General features: G+C 44.5%; 1 protein-coding gene across 1 annotated transcript in view; it reads left to right on the forward strand.

Annotated features, from left to right (window-relative positions):
- The window catches only part of arfgef3 (ARFGEF family member 3), a 56,196-nt gene that overhangs the window by 25,822 nt on the left and 4,086 nt on the right, over positions 1 to 26,288 (forward strand). Inside the window, exons 13-32 of the mRNA XM_080849493.1 lie at positions 3,417 to 3,565; positions 4,117 to 4,282; positions 6,045 to 6,152; positions 6,458 to 6,673; positions 7,381 to 7,491; positions 8,910 to 9,060; positions 10,293 to 10,595; positions 12,628 to 12,761; positions 13,083 to 13,228; positions 15,074 to 15,253; positions 16,107 to 16,248; positions 17,041 to 17,163; positions 18,082 to 18,185; positions 19,053 to 19,197; positions 20,604 to 20,732; positions 21,075 to 21,251; positions 21,971 to 22,085; positions 23,080 to 23,182; positions 24,420 to 24,551; positions 24,988 to 25,118. Coding sequence (XP_080705619.1) covers positions 3,417 to 3,565; positions 4,117 to 4,282; positions 6,045 to 6,152; positions 6,458 to 6,673; positions 7,381 to 7,491; positions 8,910 to 9,060; positions 10,293 to 10,595; positions 12,628 to 12,761; positions 13,083 to 13,228; positions 15,074 to 15,253; positions 16,107 to 16,248; positions 17,041 to 17,163; positions 18,082 to 18,185; positions 19,053 to 19,197; positions 20,604 to 20,732; positions 21,075 to 21,251; positions 21,971 to 22,085; positions 23,080 to 23,182; positions 24,420 to 24,551; positions 24,988 to 25,118 — 2,965 coding nt within the window. The remainder of the gene's footprint in view (positions 1 to 3,416; positions 3,566 to 4,116; positions 4,283 to 6,044; positions 6,153 to 6,457; positions 6,674 to 7,380; positions 7,492 to 8,909; positions 9,061 to 10,292; positions 10,596 to 12,627; positions 12,762 to 13,082; positions 13,229 to 15,073; positions 15,254 to 16,106; positions 16,249 to 17,040; positions 17,164 to 18,081; positions 18,186 to 19,052; positions 19,198 to 20,603; positions 20,733 to 21,074; positions 21,252 to 21,970; positions 22,086 to 23,079; positions 23,183 to 24,419; positions 24,552 to 24,987; positions 25,119 to 26,288) is intronic.

The following is a 26,288-nucleotide window of genomic DNA, read 5'->3' on the forward strand; positions in this document are numbered from 1 at the left end:
AGATATTTTCTCTTTGTAGAGTTGTCGTTTTCTACTGTGGCTGAAAAATGCTTTTAAAACACCATAGCTGTTGTTTATATATCACTTGTTCACAGTCCATCAACAAACACACACAAACACACACTCACGCTCACACACACACACTTTTAAAACACCAGGGGCCGTATTCACAAAGAATCTTAGGGCTAAAAGTAGCTCATAAGTGGCGAATTTAGGAGAAACTCCTAAAAATAATGGGCGTGTCAGTCTTAAATTTAGGACTCCTATTTTTTTTTACTAAGAGCAATTCACAAAATATTTTATCCCTAAAAGTAGCACCTAAGTCTAGGAGCACCCACACACACACACACACACACACACACACTGAGGGACTGGGAGGGACGGTATTACACACACACACACACACACACACACACACACACACACACACACACTGAGGGATTGGGAGGGACGGTATTGATGCAGAGAGGAGTTCTGTTGGAGTGGCTGGAGCTCACACAAGGGCATCTTCTTATATCATGTTCAGTGGTTCTTTACGTATAGTAATCATGTCAAAGGATTACACAGAGATAGACAGATAGATAAATAGATAGACAGATAGATAGATAGATAAATAGATAGACAGATAGATAGATAGATAGATAGATAGATAGATAGATAGATAGATAGATAGATAGATAGATAGATAGATAAATAGATAGACAGATATTTTCTCTTTGTAGAGTTGTCATTTTCTACTGTGGCTGAAAAATGCTTTTAAAACACCATAGCTGTTGTTTATACATCACTTGTTCACAGTCCATCAACAAACACACACAAACACACACTCACGCTCACACACACACACTTTTAAAACACCAGGGGCCGTATTCACAAAGAATCTTAGGGCTAAAAGTAGCTCATCAGTGGCGAATTTAGGAGAAACTCCTAAAAATAATGGGCGTGTCAGTCTTAAATTTAGGACTTAGATTTAGGATTTTTTTTTACTAAGAGCAATTCACAAAATATTTTATCCCTAAAAGTAGCACCTAAGTCTAGGACAGCTTAAAACTCCTCATGAGGACTCCTAAGTCACTAAGACCTATTCACAAAAAGTCTTAAAATGGCTGAAGCCAGACGTAACGTGTTGGAGACAATGAACGACTCTGAATTGTTGAGAAGATATCGTTTAAACCGTGAAGGCATCAACATTTTACTAGAATTAGTGCGGGATGCAATCACGTCTCCAACTATCCGAAACAACCCAATCAGTCCGGAAGTTAAATGTTTGATAACATTAAGATTTTTGGCTACGGGGAAAATGCAACTTTGCAACGCAGACGACTTCAGAATATCGCAATCATCAGTAAGCCGATTCATTCATCAAACAATCACAGCACTCTGTAGACCACATATTGTACAACAGTTTATCCGGTTCCCTTTGGACAATCGCCTACTTCACAGGATCAAGGTCAATTTCATGGCGTTTGCAGGAATGCCCGGTGTCGTGGGTGCCATCGATGGAACACACATTAAAATAATTGCTCCATCCAGAGATGAGGACGTCTTTGTAAACCGCAAAAAGGTACATTGAATTAATACACAGATAGTGTTTGATCCAAATTTCACAATCATGGATATTGTTGCGAAGTGGCCTGGATCTACTCACGATTCGCGCATTTTAATGGAGAGCGCGGTCTGCGCCAGCTTTTTGAGCGGCACCATGTACCTGCTGGATGCCACTTGTTGGGTGACAGTGGGATCCATGCAAGACATGGCTTTTGACACCCTTCCTCAATCCACAACCGGGAGCACAGTTGAACTACAACATGCAAGTATACGCATGAGGCCTATTTTGGTGACACAATACCTGTAGCCGCGACGGCTCTTTTAAAGTCCACTCCGCAATCTCCATCCTACATTGTGACTGGAGCGCATACCACCGCTTCTCGCAGTCATCGACAGAGCGACACACGGCAGGGAATGAAGCATTTATGTTAACACATATGTCCTCCCATGCCTCACGCTTCTTTTTTGTGGTCACCCCACAGCCAAATTTAGCTTTTATAAATCCCTTCCTCTCCAGCACACTCTGGGCCAACATGGACAGTTGGTCCTGGGACCAGTTCGACTTTCTCTTACGTCTCGCCCTCGTTTCGTCCATTATGACAGGAGGACTTAAAGAGCCGTATGGACTGATATTTGAAGTGTTTATGGGCTGGAAATATGCCGATTACCTAATAGTTTGCAGGGAGCTTTAATTATTACTTCCTTGATTTCATGCAATTTCCGTGTTTTTTTCGGCAATTTCTCTTTCTCTAACGTGCAAAGCGTCATTCTCGTTGGATGCACAAACTTGTCATCATGCGTGTGCATTCTGCTAAGTGCACTATCCATAACTATTTAATATGACTTCATTTGAAGCCTAGGTTATTCTCTTATTTTCTGTTGATTTAGTGGGATCGTTAGGGGGATGTTAGGACTGAGTTTTGAATGAGAGCGCCTGTCAGCAACCAATCACCGTACGCACCGCTTCTAAACTCGTGCATGAGAATGGACGTCATCCATAGCAACGGAGTTTTTATCTTAAGCTTAGGAGTTGGTATTATCCTTAGTATGAGTAGGTCTCAGAGCCGTTGTGAATCACTTTTAAGAAATTACTCCTACGTAAAAGGTTTTAGCGCGAGTTAGGAGCACTCCTAGTGGTAAGATAAAAGGCTTTGTGAATACGGCCCCAAAGCTGTTGTGTCTATATCACTTGTTCACAGTCCATCAACAAAGATCCTGGAGTGATTTCAGGAGAGGTTGTTGATGTACTCACCCAACTCTTAAGACTTCATTGCTTAGGCAAGCTGATGTTGGGAGGGAGTTTCAGTTTATGGGTGGGACGTTACGAGCTCTACCTATGCTGAATATGAATTTGAGTACATTCATTAATTAAGTTAAACTTGGCATAATAAACTAAACCTAAATTCAGCTCCGTTCACTTAAACTGGAGTTAAACCAAATTTGAACTGGAGCAGCCCTGTCCTTACTCAGGGGCTATTCAATTTCAATTCAATTTCAATTCAAAAGGCTTTATTGGCATGACCTCATACAATACAACGTTGCCAAAGCATGTTTACATAAAATGTACAATCACAATTAATATAAATAAATAATAATAATAATAATAAAAACAATGAGTCATAGATAGTAACAATATGGTATATAATCATATAGCTGGTTAATTGTCAATTAATAAACATTAAATATTAGTTATGTGGGACAGGGGGTTCACATTACTGTGGAGCTCATGACACTTATTCACTCTCCAGGCTTCGAGGCCAGTGAGAGCCTGAGCTAGGAGCTTACTCAGGGGGTGTCTGAGAGTGTGTGTGTGTATGTGTGTGTTCCTCTGTGTGTGTGTGTGTGTGTGTGTGTGTGTGTGTGTCCAGGCTTCGAGGCCAGTGAGAGCCTGAGCTGCCAGGCCCTGATGAACGCAGACGGCCTCTACCTGGTGTCCTACTACGCCCTGCTGCTTAACCTCAAGCTCTGCTGCTGCGACTACTACCGCAGGAAACCCACGCCTGCTCTCATTACTCTGGTGAGACACACACACACACACACACACACACACACACACACACACGCACACACACACACACTACTACCGCAGGAAACCCACGCTGATGTTTGAGATTAACATAGAAGCCTTTGATGAAAGGGCTTTTGTAGCCAGTCTGAGTTTTATCGTAGTATTCCATCACACGGGATCCTTCACTGGCTTTTTTTATAAAACTAAGGGTAGTTGTGGGGAATGTTCTTTAAGCAGAACTAGTCGTTTATTGAGAAGGAAGCAGCACTATACTATGTACTGTACACTATGCTATCATCGTGCATCCATGCCTTGATCCCAGGCCTTATAGCTCTGTTACACACACACACACACACACACACACACACACACACACACACACACACACACACAGACTACTAGCTTTATAGCTCTGTTACACACACACACACACACACACACAGACTACTAGCTTTATAGCTCTGTTACACACACACACACACACACACACACACACACTCACACACACACACACACACACACACAGACTACTAGCCTTATAGCTCTTGTTCCCCCCACAGAAAGAGTTTATGCGTCATATCCAGAGCAGCGGGGTGCTGGTGGTCCTGTCCCAGGCCTGGATCGAGGAGCTCTACCACCAAGTGTTGGAGCACAACCTGCTGGGGGAGGCAGGATACTGGGACTCCCCCGAGGACCACTCCCTGCCCCTCATCACCATGCTCACAGGTACCACACACACACACACACACACACACACACACACACACACACACACACACACACACTCACTCCCTGCCCCTCATCACCATGCTCACAGGTAGCTCAACACACACACACACACACACACACACACACACACACACACACACACACACACACACACTCACTCCCTGCCCCTCATCACCATGCTCACAGGTAGCTCAACACACACACACACACACACACACACACACACACACACACACACACGTCACCCTCTCAGACTGCACACACACACACACACACACACACACACACACACACACACACACACACACACTCACTCACTCCCTGCCCCTCATCACCATGCTCACAGGTACCTCAACACACACACACACACACACACAGACACACACACACACACACACACACACACACACACACACACACACACACACACACACACTCCCTGCCCCTCATCACCATGCTCACAGGTACCTCAACACTGCTGGTTACATATGACAGTTCAGGCTCTGGGCTCTGTAAAGCGCCTAGAGGCAATGGTAATGTTATGCCGCTATATTAAAAAAAAATGAATTAAGCAGCTATATATATATTCTCTGATACAGCTCAACAGTGCTAATGGTAATTACTCCACACAGCGAGGTATATATGACTGTTCAAGAGAGCTTTCTGGCATCTATATATCCCATAACTCCTACAGTAGGAGGATGTAAATTCATCCATCCAAAGAAACTGCAAAGAAATGAGAATGTGGTATGCATTCACCTTAACCTCTAAAGGAACGGAGAGCTTTGGTGGTTTTGCCCAAATTCTACTTCATGCATACTTTATCATCTTAAATGGCCCATGGCTTTAATATGAATTAGTTTTGCACCATATATTGGAGACCAGTCTTTGATAAGCGCTGAGAGGCAGTGTGGATCTTCAAGTCTCTGTCTCACAATGATGGCCATCATTGTACAAAGATTAAAACCTGGATCTTGGCTGACAAATCAAAGACTGGTCTCCAATATAACAATCTTTTTCTGGCATGTCATCGAAGTGTGTTCTCCTTAGCCTGCGTATTTTTGGATGACCTTTACAGCCACTAGCCAGTAGTCCAGTACGATGACAGAACTTGACATGAGCACAGCACAGATACTGTGTAAGTCAGTAGAAACAGAGGAGATATTCCAAAAGGTTATCCTCCCTGTCCAGACAATTTGGAACAGTCCACAATCCATGTCTTCCCTCCTTTCAGTGTTTTTATTATATAGCTACATTCAGTGACTATTGATCTGGAATTCCCACAGCTCTGGCCTAGCCGTTAGGGTCAATGTGCCCCAGGAAATCCTGATGAGCTGAGATACACTATTTAGAACCAAAACATTTCAGCTCATCAGACGTTTTTCCTAATAAACAAAGAGCAATGTTCAAAATAGTTTAATGCAATTAATACGTTTATTTCTTACCGTAGCTGTTAAAGACATCCCTGGCATTTATTTTCATTACTGTCTGTCTAATGTGTCTGTCTACATTTATCATTTGACCCCCCCCCTCCTTTTCTCTCTGTTTCCCGGATTCCCTCTCTCCCCCTTTCTTTCTCTCCTCTCACTCTCTTGTTCTTCCCCATTTTGTTCCTTCCCTCTCTTTCCCACCGCCCTCTTCTCCCCTCTCCCTCCCTCCTCTCTCTCTCTATCTATCCCTCCCTCCCTCCCTCCCTCTCTCCCTCTCCCTCTCCCTCTCTCTCCATCTCGCTCCCTCCCTCTCTCTCTCTCTCCTGTAGACATTGATGGTTTGGGCAGCAGTGCTATAGGGGGTCAGCTGATTCGGAAGGCCTCCACTCAGTCACCCTTTCTCTGTGATAAGGCTGGAAGTGATACACTGATGGCAGGTTTGTCAGAGTATCCCTTCTCATTGACACACACACACACACACATGCACGCGTGAACACACACACACACACACACACACGCACATACACTCATGAGCACACACACACACACACACACACAAACACATGGACACACACACACACACATGCACGCACGTGCACACACATACACATATGAGCACACAGACATACAGTAAGTACCAGTATAGACACACACCCAGACACACACACACACACACACACACAGATATCCTTTGGATTTTGCGACTATGGTAAAACTGGATGGTTGTCTTACCTGTATCCAGGTATGGTGTTTGCGCGCTACATCCTGACGGGCTGCTGGAAGAACCTGATCGACACGCTGTCTGCGCCGCTGACGGGTCGCATGGCAGGCAGCTCCAAGGGCCTGGCCTTCATCCTGGGCGCCGAGGGCGTGAAGGAGCAGAGCCAGCGCGAGCGCGACGCCATCTGCCTGAGCCTGAATGGCCTGCGCAAGGCCGCCGCCCTCAGCTGTGCGCTAGGTAACGCACCATGGCAACGTGCCACTGTGACCTCATGCACCATGGCAACGGGCCACTGTGATCTCATGCACCATGGCAACAGGCCACTGTGACCTCAGTGATTACTACCTCAGCTGCGCGCTAGGTAACGCACCATGGCAACGTGCCACTGTGACCTCATGCGCCCATGGCAACGGGCCACTGTGACCTCACTGACTACTACCTCAGCTGCGCGCTAAGTAACGCGCCATGGCAACGTGCCACTGTGACCTCACTGACTACTACCGCATGTGACTACAGTCTCATGGGAAGCAGTGGTTACTGTAACTTGTTGTTGTTGTCAAGGCTGAATAGGAGATCAGACTTCACGTTGGTTACAGGATAGCACTCATGGCACGACTGAATGTTCTGATAAGTGCTGTAATGTCAAGGTTATGTACGTTGGCCATGTTGCCATGGTAACAGCCTTGTAAGTGAGAGTGACTGAATATTCCGAAGTATTTCTGATGTGTGAAATGTAAAACAGGCAGCACAGGAGTGTGAGGGCAGCAACCTATGAATGATGGAGACACTGAATAAGTATTACAGAGAACAGAACTAATATGTCTGTGTCTGTGTCTGTGTGTGTGTGTGTGTGTGTGTGTGTGTGTGTGTGTGTGTGTGTGTGTGTGTGTGTGTGTGTCTATGTGTGTGTGTGTGTGTGTGTGTGTGTGTGTGTGTGTGTGTAGGTATCGCTGCCAACTGTGCATCAGCTCTGGCCCAGATGGCTGCAGCCTCCTGTGTTCAGGAGGAGAAGGAGGAGAGAGAAGCAACAGAGATGGGAGACACCATCACTCAAGGTACACACACACACACCTAGACACCATCACTCAAGGTACACACACACACACACCTGGACACCATCACTCAAGGTACACACGCACACACCATCACTCAAGGTACACACACACACACACCTGGACACCATCACTCAAGGTACACACACCATCACCCAAGGTACACACACACACACACCTGGACACCATCACTCAAGGTACACACACACACACACCTGGACACCATCACTCAAGGTACACACACACACACCTGGACACACACACACACACACACACACACACACACACACACATACACACACACACACACACACACACCTGGACACGCACACGCACGCACACACACACACACACACACACCTAGACACGCGCACACACACACACACACCTGGACACGCACGCACGCACGGACACACACACACACGCACACACACACCTGGACACGCGCACGCACGCACGCACACACGTACACACACACACACACACACACACACACACACACACACCTGGACACGCACACACACACACACACACACACACACACACACACACCTGGACACGCACATGTGCGCACACACACACACACACGTACACACACACACACACACACACACACACACACACACCTGGACACGCACACGCACGCACACACACACACACACACACACGCACCTAGACACGCAGACGCACACACGCAAGCACGCATGCACGCACGCACCCACACACCCAGTGTAAGTCAGTGTAACAATATAATGTAACCTACATAACTTACACCTAGGTTGACAAAGGTATGACAACATCTTGCTTGAAATTATACGTGGAACTAAAAAACTAGGCTGAAGACGTAAAACTAAAGAAACTAGAGTGTAGCATTGAAACGCACAGTTTTCCAAGCACTGTAATCATTGTGAAGCCACATTGTTTGCATAACCTATGCTGCAAGTTATAGTCTATGCTGCAACCACACAAAAGTGTTATCAAAGCATTGGCACCACAAGATGAGATGCAAGACCCAACTCTTCAGAGAGCACCTCCCTTCCTAACTGGCACCTTGGCTTAACCTGCACTTAAGCAGTAACAGGCCCGCACTTCTTTTTCTTTCTATGTCGTTTTCTATTTTTTTTTTTTTTTTAAAAAGCAGTATTTATTGTTACACCAGGTTTTAATGCTCTTAGCTTGATTGCTCTCTCCCTTGTACGTCGCTTTGGACAAAAGCGTCTGCTAAATGACTAAATTTAAATGTAAATGTAAATATCCTTTACATTAGCAAAACATGTGCAAACAGAACTGCCTCAGTGAAGAGAATGTCTATACTTATCTTAAGGTTGCTGGCATTATAGACGTTATAGTTACCCGATAACCTCCACTTCACCATGTACACATGTCTATACTTATTACCCACAATCCTCTGTTGTGTGCAGTTAAGCAGCGTATGGAGCAGAAGTTGGAGCAAATGTCTCGGCCACAGGGCGTGCGTCTGCACACGGCACACGTCCTCTGCATGGACGCCATCTTAAACGTGGGGCTGGAGATGGGCAGCCACAACCAGGACTGCTGGCCCCACGTCTTCAGGTAGGCCAAGCATTTACATTTCGTCATTTAGCAGACGCTTTTATCCAAAGAGACTCACAAGGATGTATACACATTTTACATTTACACTGATGGCACACTGCACATCAGGAGCAATTAGGGGTTATGTGTCTTGCTCAAGAATACTTTGACAGGGACTCGAACTCGCAACCTTCTGATTACTAAACGACTTCTCGACCTCCTGTTCCACTGTCGCCCAAAAGAGAGGATATCAGAAGTTACAGCGTAGATTTCCTTTTTGGTAGACTAATGGATGTTGACGACTTGAAAGATGTACAACTGGTGTACACTTCTTGCTGTTATATTCTTTCACAATATCCACAGAACACCACTGTGTTTCCTCACATCCACAGGAAATAAAGATTCTTGGAGGGCTCTGTAAAATGACAAAGGCTCCCCATTAAACTTTTCCCCACAGTAGGTAGGGACATTTCAGTGGGTAGAAAAAAGGCATTTTTGCCTTCTAAGGTGGTCCTCACAACTGAAAATTAAGTAAAGTATAAAAAAATTAAAATAACCCCTTCTTTTTTCCCCATTAGTATATACCGGTATGTGGTACGGGGACATTAACAGTGACACTCAAGACTAAACGTTAGATCTATAGTCCTAATCAGATTGTTTGTAAACAAAGGTTGCCAAGGTACTTACGGGTGGCAAACTGCCATCCATTTGTACGCTTTCCACTGATCAAGCTGAACAAACTGTCATCCTGTCAACAGCCGAAGTAGTTTATTTACGCAAATGTTATGGCGAAATCGTGTTGTGTTTGGGGTCGTAATGCCAAATGTACCCAGCCACATAAAGGAGACTACCTAATGACTGGATTATGGTTTCCCCTGCTGCTTGCCCTCCTGGACAGGGGCAGCCGTGGCCTACTGGTTAGGGTTTCAGGCCGGAAACCGTAGGGAGGCCGGTTCGATCCCCGACCAGTAGGAAAAATGTGGGAGGGGGAAGAGGTAGACCACTGCTCTCCCATCCCCACATCCACGGCTGAAGTGCCCTTGAGCAAGGCAGTTAATCTCGATCACTGCTCCCCGGGCGCCGCCAATGGCAGCCCACTGCTCCGGGTTAGTGTGTAACCTCACTTCACTGTGTGTGTGTCACTTCCCTGGATGGGTTGAATGCAGAGGTGAATTTCAGAGTGTGTGTGTCTACACCACCTCTAGCCATAGAGAGGACTTTCACTTTTTTTTTTCACTTTTCACGACTTTCAGGGTGGTGGAGTACATCAGCTCCCTGGAGCACACCCACTTCAGCGACGGCAGCAGCGCCCAGCCGCACCTGGCCATCACGCAGGCCCAGCAGGCCGTGGACCTAGGCCTGGAGCTGGAGTGCGAGCCAAGCCCAGAGAGGGAGCTGAGCCTGGGGCTGAGCCAGCCGGTCATCCAGCCTCTGTCCATCCCAGAGCTTCTGAGGGAGGGCGGCCGCAGGAGGGGTCTGGAGCTGCGGGGGGGAAGCCTGCTCACGGGACCCAGCGCAGCCAAGGCTGTGTGTACGCTCTCCACGCAGGCCGACAGGTGAGAGCAAGGGTGTGTGTCTGTGGGGGGAATGTGGGAATGCGTACGTATACGTGATGGGGTGTACGTCACTCACACATATTTGATATTGTGTTCTATCATGTTATTTTCATTTCCTGTTTAATTTTTAATGTAGTCTTTTCCATCTTTCCTTCTTTCTTTCTTTCTTTCTTTCTTTTCTAATCTATTCTCATGTTTCTATTCTCTTTTGCTGGTTAAATGTTATGGAATGAATAACATTTCATCCTGCAGTCTTTTTTTCCTTCATTCTCTCGCTACACTTTACTTTACTGTCACTCGCTCATAGTCTGTTTTTATCTTCCCCTTCCAAACAATGCATCTTTTTAGAACTGTATGTAAATGTCAAACGTCAAAGTCAAATCCCTTCATCTAATTTTTGAGCTTTATTGTTTTTGTCTTTTCCCTCTTCATTTAAATACCAGAATGATGTGTTGTGATTAGATTCCCACCAGCTTTCATTCTTTAATTCCTGACCTTGTTCACACAGAAATTAAACTGGATGAAGGATATATTAAAGATCTTAAGAAGGATATATTAAAAATCTTCTTTTAGGATCATTCATCATATTTTCTCACACCTTATGTCGTGTCAAGACAAAATTAAAATCGTTACATAATATGTCCAAAACATTTGGATTGATTTGACGATTTGATACTTGTTGCGTATTTCTGTGCTACCAACAAATGGCCAGTAGATGGCAGTGCTGAAGAGCTCTGCCGTGAATGTTGGGATGATGTCAAAATTAGTGCCGCACTTAACCCCAGTAAATAGGTTGCACACTAAGTGGATGATATGGAAAATGTAAGAGTCAGTTTAATCCTGTATGCATATGGGCAGACATAAAACACTCAACCTCTCTTAAGGTAATACTGCAGTCCATCTAAGTCTGTCTATGGTAATAGCTGGTTAAAAGTAACGGCAGTCCACGCTGTTCATTCAGTCTGCTGGGTTTTGAATGAATGACATGAGTATCAGCAGTGATATCACATGAAATCTGGTTCAGTGTTGTTTGTGTAGTGGCCTCCTGTGTAAAGAATGAAATCCAATGAGTTTATAACGAGAGTGGAAAGCAGCATGCAGTTGCTCCAGAGTAATAGTGCAGAAGTGTGGAGAGTCTGGGAGGGGGTGAAAAAGGGGTGGGGTCTTTTTTTTTTTAAAGATTTGTTTTTGGGCTTTTTGCCCAAACATTATGAGGATTCTTTGATTTGATTGATACGAATATTATGTCAGATCACTCTTAACGTGATTGGTTTGTAGTGTGATCAGTTTGCCAGTATATAAGCATTTAGCTGTTAGTTTTCAGATTTAATAGTCTTGTTTGAAATTACTGCACCTTGGCTTGGCAGCTATCCAAAATGTAATGTAATATTATGCCAGGTCTCACAAGTTTAATGGAAATACTGTACAAGCACAAGAATGAGCACTATATAACTCACAGCATATATGAATATATGTCATTCTAGCCACTAATTCCTTGCTTTTTCATGCTTAATAGTCTTGCTTGAAATTACTTATAATAATTTTACTGACTGAATCACCAATGTATCTAAATGTATTGCAATATATATTGCCATTTATAAGGCATTGGGTACAGATTTTACCCACAAAATTAAGTAATCCTGGAGTGCACTGAAATGTTACTTTACAGTACACCTGGTTAGTTTTGTCTTGGAACAAAGTATAAAGTAATGAAAATGACAAAGTTAAAAAAAATGACTTATACCTAACCTTATAATAGTTTGACTAAGACTATATTGTATTACCATTGGCGTACCCTAATGCAGGGTTCTGCAGTGTCTGAGAAGTGATCTGAGAACTGATACAGTATTCTTTACTGGAGATATACAGTGTACATTCCTTGTAAACTGAACAAGGAGCATCATCAGTCATTTGTAACACACTATTGTCCAACATTGCATTCATCAGTGATTTCGTTACAGACTGTTCAGATCAATGCTGGTGATTTGTGTTTGTTTAGGTTGTTTGTTTGTTTGTTTGTTTGTTTGTTTAGGTTGTTTGAGGATGCGGCCAGTAAACTGAACCTGGTGGGTCTGGTGGGATTCCTACACCAGCTGAGGAAGGCCTCCCAGTCCCAGCTGTTTGACTCCGTCACTGAGACTGGAGACTACTCCCTCGCCATGCCAGGTAACACACACACATACACACACACACACACACACACACACACACACACACACACACACACACACACACACACACACACACACACACACACACACACACACACACACACCAAACCCCTCTCAGAGCTCACTGAGACTGGAGACTACTCCTTTTTTCTCCTCTTTTGTCTTTTCTTTTTGTTTTCACTGTCCTACTCTGACTACTCTTCCTTTTATAACATCTCTTTATTGCTCTTATTTTCACTCTTCTTTTTTCTTCTCTTTTTTTGGGATTCTCTTCATCTCTCCTCCTCCTCCTCCTCGTCCTCCTCCTCTCTTAAAGGTGAAGCGAAGTCCACACAGGACCGCCGCAGCGCTCTGCATCTCTACCGGCTGGGGGAAGCTATGCTGCGCATCGTGCGGAACAAGAGTCGCCCTCTGCTGCATATGATGAGAGCCTGGAGCGTGGTAGCGCCCCACCTGGTGGAGGTAGGACACTGCACTCAGTAAACGCTCAGAATGGAACAAAAATGTGAATTTTTAGACCTTTATCTTCGGACATTTTGTTATTCTTTTTTTTTGTTCATATTTGTGCTGAAATTATATTCATTATCCGACACATTTAATGCAGTTACAGTGTTTCACAGACAAGGTTGACTAAAATCCTCTAAAACAGTTTGTTCTTTGCACAGTGCCAACATTCGTTATTACATTGAACACTAACGTCACAACCAGCCCTGTGTCATTAGAGCAATGTGATTACCTAATGGTTTGTGAGTTTATAGTGAGGAAAAGCATTGCTAAATTCATTTTCATGTCGGCAACATCGCAAATCTTCCTTATAGTAGGAGTTGCCAAAAGAGACGGTTAAATGTGCCGAGTTTTACTACCTCACACCTGGCTCACCTCAGAGGTTGCTATGGAGTCGGCAATATTAGCCACGGTTATGGGAAGCGTGACGGTGGTGATTACCTGTCAGAGGGCAGAGTCCATCTGCACCTGGAACAGAAGCAGTTCCGCCCGACGTCATTGGATGTAAAGTTTCGTCAGGCAGTTAGGTTAAGAGTGTCGTCCACTTGCGGGAAATAGGGGAGCGGCAGCGCTAATGAGGTGGAGTTCCAGCACACGATGGTTCATCACACTCATAAAAGTAAATAGATACAGTAGGGCTCTGTAAGGAGAGCTGATTACACTATCCCATGGACTAATCTCCTAGATAGATAGATAGATGGATACTTTATTAATCCCGAGGGAAATTAAGAATTGAGAATTAAGAATTAAGAAATGAGTCCTGACCCTGGATACTGTGGTGCTCTGTAAGGAGACCTTATTACACTATCCCATCTCCTGCCCCTAGGGCTTCTGGGTAGTGGTGGATAATTAGTGATGATGATGAGCTTTTTGTTGAGAGGCAATACAGGTGCATATGCTTATTGCAGCAGTAGTGTACCTCAGACAGTAAACCCACCCTGCAGTGATTCATGGAGAGAAGAGTGTGGGAGCTGTGATGTCAGTGTGTGAGCTGTGGTGTCAGTGTGGGAGCTGTGATGTCAGTGTGTCGTACTCTAAACTTTTATCTGAATGGGAATTTAGCTCAGTGCACATGTGGCAAGAGATTTATTGCTAAAGACTGGAACACAAGGAAGCATACCATTAGTCTGAATACATTTCCTTCTACAATAACAGTAAGTGCAACGGTGTGATGTTGCACCATAAATTAATACGTGGTGTTTAGGTGTTTCAGAGTGTATCATCTAAGTAAATACACACTAAACGCTGTGCATACACTCACACAGAACTTTATGCGAATACAGACTTATGTCTGAATTAATTAATTCAGCCTTTATGTTTGACCTAGTGAATGAATATGGTAAGGATTCTATTTTTCCCACATCCAGAAGTGTTTCAGATGTCATCTTATTGTGCTTTCTAACAAATGAAATCTACTAATCTCATACTACCACTCAGCAAACACTATTCGGGAACCTTGTGTTGGTCACAAATGACCTCGTCTTCTCTCTCTCTCTTTCTCTCTCGTTCTCCATTTCCCTGGCTTTCTCTCTCTCCATCTCTCCCTCACTGTCTCTTTCTGTCTCTATCTCTATACATCCCTCGGTCTCTCCCTGTGTCCTCTTACCCCATGTCACCCTTTATCTGTATGTTCTACTTAGTGTTATGTAATGTCTTGTCTGTATGAGATACTTAGTACTAGGAAATGTTACCTGTTGTGCCTGTGCACTTTATATGTTTCACCGTGGGAGAGTGGGAAACGTTTGTCTGTCTTGACGTGTGAAGTAATTGACAATAAAGCTACTTTGACCTTTGACCTCGCAGGCAGCCTGCCACAAGGAGCGCCACGTATCCCAGAAGGCCGTGTCCTTCATCCACGACGTTCTGATGGAGGTGCTGACCAGCTGGGCCGAGCTCCCACACTTCCACTTCAACGAGGCGCTCTTCCGACCCTTCGAGCACATCATGCAGCTGGAGCTGTGTGACGAGGACGTGCAGGACCAGGTGAGGGCACACACACACACACACACACACACACACACACACACACACACACACACACACACACACACACAAATCACATCATGCAGCTGGAGCTGTGTGACGAGGAAGTGCAGGACCAGGTGAGGGCACACACACACACACACACACACACACACAAATCACATCATGCAGCTGGAGTTGTGTCACGAGGATGTGCAGGACCAGGTGAGGGCTCTGGGCTCAGAATGCAAGGTCCTGGCTTCATCAGTAGACCCTCTGATCACAGCTCAGGGAATGCTATACTATGTGTGGACATATATTTGATCTACAGCTGTGACTGTATGGCACAGTCCTCTGTAATCCATATTTAACAGCTCAGGGAATACTATGATATGATACTCTGTAATCCATATTTAACCGATGTTTAATTCATTCAGACAGTACGTGAATTAAACTACCTGCCTTTGAGAGTCTGTATGGAGCCTCCAATCTCAATAAATCAATACAAAACCAATTTTGTAAAAAAGAAACAAAATAAAACCCTAGTGCTCCCTAACTCCCTGCACTGTGCTCTGTGTGTGTGTGTGTGTGTGTGTGTGTGTGTGTGTGTGTGTGTGTGTGTGTGTGTGTACTCCCTAACTCCCTGCACTGTGCTCTGTGTGCGTGTGTGGCTCCCTAACTCCCTGCACTGTGCTCTCTGTGTGTGTGTGTGTGTGTGTGTGTGTGTGTGTGTGTGTGTGTGTGTGTGTGTGTGTGTGTGTGTGTGTGTGTGTGTGTGTGTGTGTGAGTGCTCCCTAACTCCCTGCACTGTGCTCTGTGTGTGTGTGCGGCTCCTAACTCCCTGCACTGTGCTCTGTGTAACCCTAACCCCCAGGTGGTGACCTCCATCGGGGAGCTGGTGGAGATGTGCTCCCCCCAGATCCAGTCGGGCTGGAGGCCCCTCTTCAGCGCCCTGAGGACCGTCCACGGGGGCAAGAGTGACACCAAGGACTACCTGATCGGGGAGTACTCCATGGGTGAGTGAACCCTAACCCTAACCCTGATCTCCATGGGTGAGTCAACCCTAACCCTAACCCTGATCGGGGGGTACTCCATGGGTGAATTAACCCTAACCCTGATCGGGGAGTACTCCATGGGTGAATTAACCCTAACCCTAACCCTGATCGGGGAGTACTCCATGGGTGAGTTAACCCTAACCCTGATCGGGGGGTACTCCATGGGTGAGTCAACCCTAACCCTAACCCTGATCAGGGGGTACTCCATGGGTGAATTAACCCTAACCCTGATCGGGGGGTACTCCATGGGTGAATTAACCCTAACCCTGATCGGGGGGTACTCCATGGGTGAATTAACCCTAACCCTGATCGGGGGGTACTCCATGGGTGAATTAACCCTAACCCTGATCGGGGGGTACTCCATGGGTGAATTAACCCTAACCCTGATCGGGGAGTACTCCATGGGTGAATTAACCCTAACCCTGATCGCGGGGTACTCCATGGGTGAGTCGGAGAGCATGCGGGGCCTGTAGCTTGGGTCCTTTAGCAGGGCACCCCGTGGGCATGTGTGTGTGAAATACATGTTAGAAATACACTCTTGTGGAAAATAGATATGTATGTATCATAAGTATTAAAAACTTTTTTTTTGTGGACGTTTATTGCCTTTAAAAGTTAATATTTTAAAAAGTATGATTAAAGTCCAATGGACTTATGTTATGTCCATTGTTAAACATCCACAGCAGACTCGAGTGTAGAACTGGACATGGCATCTGACGTGTATTTATTGTATTTATGTTGTCATTGCCACTGCAGGGAAGTCCCAGGCCCCTGTGTTTGACGTCTTCGAAGCCTTCATCAACACAGACAACATTCAGGTGTTCGCCAATGCGGCAACGGACTACATTATGTGCCTTATGAAGTTTGTCAAAGGATTGGGTAAGTCAGCTTTGAAACCATAATATGTATGTGTAGTATCTCATGTGTGTACGTCTGAAATAGCCAGTGACATACCATTTAGTTTCCTGAAATGCAGTTTATTGCAAATGTACATCCCAACATGTACAAGTCATTCACCCTACACGGCAGTTGCTAGCGATAGAGATATGTTATATTCATTGCATGCTGTGTTATACAAAGTACTTCAAAGGAATACGCTTCTGCTTCCTGCAGCAGTGTTAATCATTATAATAATAATAATAATTCATTTTAATCATGTACACGTTTACCCTCCCAGAGCATTAAAAAAAAATGATTGAAGGGACATTTAGAATAGATAAAAATTTGCGATTAATACATTTGCGATTAATACATTTGCGATTAATCGCGATTCATTTTGAGCTAACTATGACAAAAATGCGATTAATCGCGATTAAATATTTTAATCCTTTGACAGCACTAATAATAATTATTCAATTTACATACACACAAATAGAAACACAATAGAGAGGAAACGTAATTAGAGAAGTGTCAAAGTCCCAGACTATAATCAGGGTCCATGTGAAAAGCCATGGCATCACTGTAGTGTGTCTCTTCTCTCTCCGGAGCTAAATGAGTGTGTCTCTTCTCTCTCCGGAGCTAAATGAGTGTGTCTCTTCTCTCTCCGGAGCTAAATGAGTGTGTCTCTTCTCTCTCTGGAGCTAAATGAGTGTGTCTCTTCTCTCTCCGGAGCTAAATGAGTGTGTCTCTTCTCTCTCCGGAGCTAAATGAGTGTGTCTCTTCTCTCTCTGGAGCTAAATGAGTGTGTCTCTTCTCTCTCCGGAGCTAAATGAGTGTGTCTCTTCTCTCTCTGGAGCTAAATGAGTGTGTCTCTTCTCTCTCCGGAGCTAAATGAGATATTTGTGTTCTGGGTCGTAGGAGAGGTGGACTATAAGGAGATCGGCGACTGTGTGCACGTGATGGGCTACAGCTCCACAGACCTGTGCCTGCCTGCGTTGGACTACCTGAGGAAGTGCTCTCTGGTACTGTATGGCTATGAGGAAGTGCTCTCTGGTACTGTATGGCTATGAGGAAGTGCTCTCTGGTACTGTATGGCTATGAGGAAGTGCTCTCTGGTACTGTATGGCTATACAGCTCAGGTGCACCTGACTATGTGTGTGTGCTCCACTGCAGGACAGCACTGCAGGATTTACAGTTTACGCCAACTTTGTCATTTAAGATAACGATGACAGGAACCCAAAATCATAAATGCTGTTAGGTTTCAGTTCTGTTTTCTGTACTGCCAGAACTATACAGTATACTGGCATACTATGCAGTGGCTATATACTGTGTACTTATTGTCCACTAATCAACTAATAAAATCAACCTAATTGTATCTCAACCGCTACAAACAACTGTATTCAAATATCCGACCGTTGACACTCTGTCAACATTACCATCTGCGTAAAGGGCCCTCAATTTCTTAGGGCTCTAAAGTGACCATACAGACATTACCTTGTACAATCGATGAGCAAACCACTGTCTAAATACCCATTGCCAATGTACCAATGAACGTGCCCTCCAGTTTTGAGTGTGTCATTTTATATAATTGTTTTTATTTGTATTATTATGTATTTATTTTTTTATTTGTTGTTGTCGGGTAGCTTGTTTCTTATGTTTACTGTATTTGTAACTAGTTCTTGCTTGAAAGGAAAGGGAAAAAAAGAAAATCCAATAAACACATTTGGAGAAAAAAAAAACCTATAAAATCAACCTAATTGTATCTCAACCGCTACTAACAACTGTATGCAAATATCTGACCGTTGACACTCTGTCAACATGCCCACCTGCTGTGTGTGACTCTGTGTTCTTGTGTGTGTGTGTGTGTGTGTGTGACTCTGTGTCCTCAGCTTCTTGCCAAAATCTACAAGATGCCTTCCAAGCCGGTGTTCCTAGGGGCGCGGCTGGCCAGCCTTCCCCTGAGGGTGCAGGAGCGCTCCGTCAGCAGCGAGGACGGCATGGACTGCGTCCTGGCCGAGTTTGACGATGACACAGGTGACCACTGACTGTTATACTGTACACCATGGTCAGGGGTGACCACTGACTGTTATACTGTCTTCATGGTCAGGAACGGAGAGTAAATGGGAAACGAAAAGAGATATTTTCTGTTAGCTGGAGAATACTGACATTTCTTGGATGGTGTTCAGTTGGATTGTGATTGTAGATGACCAGTGTGGTTTGGCAATCTTGGAGGTGTATTTATGAATGTTACTAAACTGAACCAGATACCTATAGTAGCTGCCACTTGAATATGTATGTACTGTAAGTGACCCAAAAAGGGTAGTATTGGGTCTGTATTTATGTTAAAGTAACACAATGCAACGATTATACTTCAGGATTAGGGTTAGGATAAGCAGTTTAACCTTAAAATAACAGCTTGAAATAAATTGGGGCGCTACAATGACTTTTAATATGGAGAATCACCTCCGTGCCATTGCCATACCAGGGTCCATAGGCATATAACTTCGTTCTGTAGTTTTGCCTGTGGCAGCCGAATCTGCTGAACTAGTAAGTAGCTTATTTGCCGTCTTGCTTTATCTTGTGTTGCACTTGCTTGATGTTTGACTGTGTAAGGTCAGTCGTTGAATTACTAGTTTGTCATAATGTCAAAGTCAGCACATTTCAAGAGATTTCGTTAGTTTTAGCTGCTAGCATTCCGTTAGCGAATAGCTATTGATCCGTTGTGCTGCTTTAAACCAGAGATCCCTTATGGTGGACAATTGGATTTGTATGCAAGTTAAACAAGAAAGCTGTAATGGTGGCTAGCTGCAAGTGCTCATGAGTTCCACCTCAGATCCACAATGGTGGATGTTGGCGTGTGTTTTGCAGGCCTTATTCAGGTGTGGATCCTGCTACTCGTGTGTGTTTTGCAGGCCTTATTCAGGTGTGGATCCTGCTACTCGTGTGTGTTTTGCAGGCCTTATTCAGGTGTGGATCCTGCTACTCGTGTGTGTTTTGCAGGCCTTATTCAGGTGTGGATCCTGCTACTCGTGTGTGTTTTGCAGGCCTTATTCAGGTGTGGATCCTGCTACTCGTGTGTGTTTTGCAGGCCTTATTCAGGTGTGGATCCTGCTACTCGTGTGTGTTTTGCAGGCCTTATTCAGGTGTGGATCCTGCTACTCGTGTGTGTTTTGCAGGCCTTATTCAGGTGTGGATCCTGCTACTCGTGTGTGTTTTGCAGGCCTTATTCAGGTGTGGATCCTGCTACTCGTGTGTGTTTTGCAGGCCTTATTCAGGTGTGGATCCTGCTACTCGTGTGTGTTTTGCAGGCCTTATTCAGGTGTGGATCCTGCTACTCGTGTGTGTTTTGCAGGCCTTATTCAGGTGTGGATCCTGCTACTCGTGTGTGTTTTGCAGGCCTTATTCAGGTGTGGATCCTGCTACTCGTGTGTGTTTTGCAGGCCTTATTCAGGTGTGGATCCTGCTACTCGAGCAGCTGACGGCTGCTGTCTCCAACTGCCCGCGGCAGCACCAGCCGCCAACCCTGGACCTGCTGTTCGAGCTGCTCAGAGATATCACCAGGATACCAGGTACCGCAGACCACAAGTGTCTGTGTGTGTGTGTGTGTGTGTGTGTGTGTGTGTGTGTGTGTGTGTGTGTGTCTGTGTGTGTGTGTGTGTGTGTGTGTGTGTGTGTGTGAGAGGGAAAGTATATGTGTGTGTGTGTACCGCAGACCGAAACTACACCAGGGTGCTGCCAAACATCCACAGTCAACAGAGAGACAGGAAGAACTTTTTAATTGTATTTTTTTTCTTTTTCTCCTTCTTTCTTTAATCCTCTTTCCTTGTCTCGTATTCATCCATTCATTATTTATTTTTGTCTCTTTCTTTCTTTCTGTCTTTATTTATCTGTTTGTTTGTGTATTTCCCCAGGGCCAGGCTTTGCCATATTCTCTGTCATCCAGCTTCTCCTGCCGGTGATGTCGCTGTGGCTGCAGCGTAGCCATGGAGACCACTCCTACTGGGACATCGCCGCGGGCAACTTTAAACACGCCATCGGGCTCTCGTGTGAGCTAGTGGTGGAGCACGTCCAGAGCTTCATCCATTCAGGTGCAGTCAAAGACCCGCTCACACTCCTGTGTGTAGCTACCAGTGCACACACACCCGCTCACACTCCTGTGTGTAGCTACCAGTGCACACACACCCGCTCACACTCCTGTGTGTAGCTACCAGTGCACACACACCCGCTCACACTCCTGTGTGTAGCTACCAGTGCACACACACCCGCTCACACTCCTGTGTAGCTACCAGTGCACACACACCCGCTCACACTCCTGTGTGTCGCTACCAGTGCACACACACCCGCTCACACTCCTGTGTGGAGCTACCATTCAGGTGCAGTCAACGACCCGCTCCCATTCCTGTGTGTAGCTACCGGTGTAAACTAATAAGAGAGTTATACCACTAACTCATAAGTTAGCCGTACAGCTGTGATGAGAAACAGCATTCCAGTTATTTTTTTCTCTTCTAACTGTATGGTTCCCTGGAAGAACAGTTTTATCCTTTTAGTGTCACCCACTTTATATGAATTCAATGCCCTTATCAGACTGGGTGGGTTATTAACCTAAAAGTACATTTTACTCATTGATTTGTATTAAGCACAAAAAACCTAAGGATGCCGAAGGTAATAATAATAAAGTGTGGACTTTTGTTTTCTGAAACCGTCTTGATTTTGTAGCATTGGTGAATGGATAGAAGCAATAATGAGTGCATGTATCGATCTGCTGTCGATTATTGTCCTCGTAACTTAACTTTGTGTTGTTCCGTAGACATTGGTTACGAGAGTCTGATCAACCTGATGCTGAAGGATCTGTTCAAGCTGCTGGTGGCCTGTGTGGCCGAGCCCGCGGAGGCCATCTCTAGAGTGGGATGCTCCTGCATCAGGTACGCTCATGAGCCCGCGGAGGCCATCTCTAGAGTGGGATGCTCCTGCATCAGGTACACTCATGGATCCTAGTGAAGTAAACTGGACTGTTCTGACTGTTAGAACATTGGATCCTAGATTAGTAAACTGGACTATTTTGTCTCTTAGACCATTGGATCCTAGTTTAGTAAACTGAACTGTTTTGTCTCTAAGGGCATTGGATCCTAGTTTAGTAAACTGGAGTGTTCTAGAGCTTTGGATCCTAGTTTAGTAAACTGGAGTGTTCTAGAGCATTGGATCCTAGTTTAGTAAACTGGAGTGTTCTAGAACATTGGATCCTAGATTAGTAAACTGGACTATTTTGTCTCTTAGACCATTGGATCCTAGTTTAGTAAACTGAACTGTTTTGTCTCTAAGGGCATTGGATCCTAGTTTAGTAAACTGGAGTGTTCTAGAGCTTTGGATCCTAGTTTAGTAAACTGGAGTGTTCTAGAGCATTGGATCCTAGTTTAGTAAACTGGAGTGTTCTAGAGCATTGGATCCTAGTTTAGTAAACTGGAGTGTTCTAGAACATTGGATCCTAGTTTAGTAAACTGGAGAGTTATGTCTTAGAGCATTGGATCCTAGTTTAGTAAACTGGAGTGTTCTAGAGCATTGGATCCTAGTTTAGTAAACTGGAGTGTTCTAGAGCATTGGATCCTAGTTTAATAAACTGGAGTGTTCTAGAGCTTTGGATCCTAGTTTAGTAAACTGGACTGTTCTGTCTTTTACACTAGGGCAATGCTGCACTCATGAACTGACATTCCTGACTTATTTTGGCTTGATGCACACAATTTACTGCTTGACTGGATGAGGGATACCAGTGTGTCTGTGGAAACATGTGTTTGTTGTCTGTTTGATTGACTTCTGTTTTTACCTCAAACCTTGGAGTTGTTCATGTCATGTGCCTGGTACCATACTGCATGGTGATGGTTCTGTCATGTGCCTGGTTCCGTACGGCATGGTGATTTCCAGGTATGTTCTGGTGACTGCCGGGCCCGTCTTCACTGAAGAGATGTGGCGCCTAGCCTGCTGTGCACTGCAAGATGCCTTCTCTGCCACTCTGGAGCCTGTCAAGGTAACGCTGCTGCCCTTAAAACACTAAACTTTTACCTTAATAATAACCTAAACAATGACCTTTATCATGATTCATTTCTTGTAAATGCAAACATCAGTCCTACAATTCCCCCAAACTAACATGACTGCTGCCACCGGTATTTCGACAAAAGGGATAAAGTTCAAATGTGATTTAGTGAAGTAATAGCTATGTCAGTTTTTTCCTAAACTGTGCTCAGTTCAGTATTACTGTGCCAATGAGTCAAAAATAACACTGCAGAATCAGAGTAGACCAGAGTGTGTTGCATAACCGACCTTCTGCTGAGTGTGAGCAGCTTTTCAGTAGACCAGCCCAGAGGCTTGGCCGGGACGCTCTCTTCTGTGTGATGACTGACTTTGGTTCATTTGCGTTCAGTCTGGCAAATTCACACAGACTTGAATTATCTTTGGAGATTAGGGCTTTTGCATTTTCGGAGTGTTTGCCCCTGGTCTGAACATGAATTCAGTACACATACAGTTAGGTAGCCTAAGAGCCAGAGACTTTAATGTAAACGTACTGAGAAGAGAGACATATTGTGCCCTCACATTGCATGAGGGATGAATGTACATATATATTGGTGTGAACTCATAGAATACATTTTTTGTAGGAGGTTTAGGACTGGTGCCAAATACAAGTATATGTGTGTGCAAACTTGTGATGAAATTTATGTAGACACATCATTAGAATGTTTGAATACTCTGCCGGTTTAAGAATACTCTTACTTTCATAATATGGATGATATATGAAATGTTGTTTTTTGTGTGGATTTCAATTACACCCTTCGACTAGCTGTCATGAAATAGTGTAATGCCATCTATGTCGTGGCACATTTTAACTAATGGATGGTCTGTGCAGGCTTTAAAGATTTTTGAAAGAGTTGATACATACAACATAAAACTGGTACCCAACCACCATTTTGTTCATTTAATTGTATTTCTTGTTAATGGGTGGTTACCTATGGAATGGATCTAGAGAGGGAGAGTCATAAATATTACATCACAGGTGTTATCTGGTTGTACATTCAACAACAAACCATCGTGGCACTTCTTGCAGTTATTTGATGGAGAATAATACCTATTCTTGTGTGTCAACCACTCGCAACCAATTTTTGAGAAAAAAGACTAAATATGATATCACATATATTTAACCAAATTTGATTTACTTACTATTTCATTCCCTTCTCCTGCTGACATTATTTACCTTGTCCTCATTTCTCCAGAACCTTCTAGCTTGTTTCCGCAGCGGGTCGGACAGCTTTTCAGGCGATGCGTGTGAGGTGAAGGTCGCGGCCCCGTCCCACTCTCCCTCTGCCGAAGCAGAGTACTGGAGGATCCGTGCCATGGCCCAACAGGTGGGCATCGTCAACCCCTCAAAACACCACTGACCTAACCCTAACCCTAACCCTAACCCATGGCCCAACAGGTGGGCATCCACAGCCCCTCCCAACACCACTGTCTGATTATGACCTCACTGCCAACCCCTCCCAACACCACTGTCTGATTATGACCTCACTGTCAATCCCTCCCAACACCACTTTCTGATTATGACCTCACTGTCAATCCTGACAAATTCTTGACATATTATTTTAATGCTACTCTCTCTCTCTCTTTCTCTCTCTCTCTCTCTCTCTCTCGCTCTCTCTCTCTCACTCACTCACTCTCTCTCTCTCGCGCTTTCTTTCTCTCTCTCTCTCTCTCTCTCTCTCTCTCTCTCCCTTTCTTTCTCTCTCTCTCTCTCTCTTTCTCTCTCTCTCTCTCTATCTCTCTCTCTCTCTCTCCCTCTCTCAGGTCTTCATGCTTGACACTCAGTGTTCCCCTAAAACCCCCAGCAATAAGGAGGGTTTTGAGCACGCTCAGTCTTGCGTTCTGATCATAGAACTGCCCCCTGACCAGCACTCCAATGGCCACACGCAGAAGAGGTAGGAGTCGCTACACACACACACAGAAGAAGTAAGAGTCACCGCTAGTAGCATAACGCATTATTGGCATTAGAGTTGAACGAGTTTGCTTTTCTCTTCTGTCATTCCCGCTATAAGGAGAAGGTACAGGAGCAAGGACCCATGAGAATCTTGGAATATTTTAAGTTTGACACTTAAGTACCATAAAGGGATGCTATCTTTGGTAGACCCCTTAGTAAGTTTATTTTCTCCTGCTGAAGTTAAATAGAGGTGTTGTCTTTCATATATTGAAATGAATGATGATCAGTTACTTCTGAGCCTGTATTCCCAAAGCATCTGAAGGCTTAAATGAGCTCTTAACCTGCCGATTTAGGAGAAACTCCTAAAAATATCGGGCATGTCAATCCTAACTTTGGTAAACGTCTTGCTAGAGTTGCACCCACGTCTGGGAGAACTAAGAACTAGTCAAGAGGACTCCTATTGCACCCCTACATTTACATAAAATCTCAGTTTGTATCTTTCCTCGTTATAATATTTTTAAATGTATAAGGTGAATTAGTGTAGAAGTTACCGTCTGAATCTCAAGGGCATAATGGAGTACTCTTATATAAGATAAAATGCTCCGGGAATACAGGCTCTGGTGTCCAACATTCCGCTGCATTATTAATTCTTTGCTCGACTGATGACTAGAACCCAAGTCAACTTTACGCGTGAGATAGGACCTTCATGTTTGGTGGTAAAGACTAATTTGGAGTCAAATTCTATTGTATCCTTGGAATTTGAGGAATGTTGAATTCCCACTCACTTTTTGTCTCATGCTGGACTTTTTTAACTTACTTTCCTTTTCATGCTGGACTTCCCACAGGAAAATTGGGTAAGATGAAATGTAACTCTTCCAGAACTGAAAAAACTAAGTTAGTTGCATCCGTGTGTTGGCATTGCATGGGGGGGTTTCTGCTTCATATAGCAAATAACATGGATAAGAAACTGCATGCCCATTTGTATTTCCATAAAATAAATGTATTGGATGGATGGATGGATGAATACATGAATATACGATGTAGCTAGCTTCAGCATGTCTGGTCATGAGTCCTACTCAGATGCGTGTGGGAGGCATTGTTAAATTTGTCCCAGTAGATTGACAACATTAATACTATAGATCAGAAAGTTTTTATGATCAGCTGAATTGAT

The sequence above is a fragment of the Sprattus sprattus genome (assembly GCF_963457725.1).
Source record: "Sprattus sprattus genome assembly, chromosome: 12".
NCBI classification, from domain to species: Eukaryota; Metazoa; Chordata; class Actinopteri; order Clupeiformes; family Clupeidae; genus Sprattus; species Sprattus sprattus.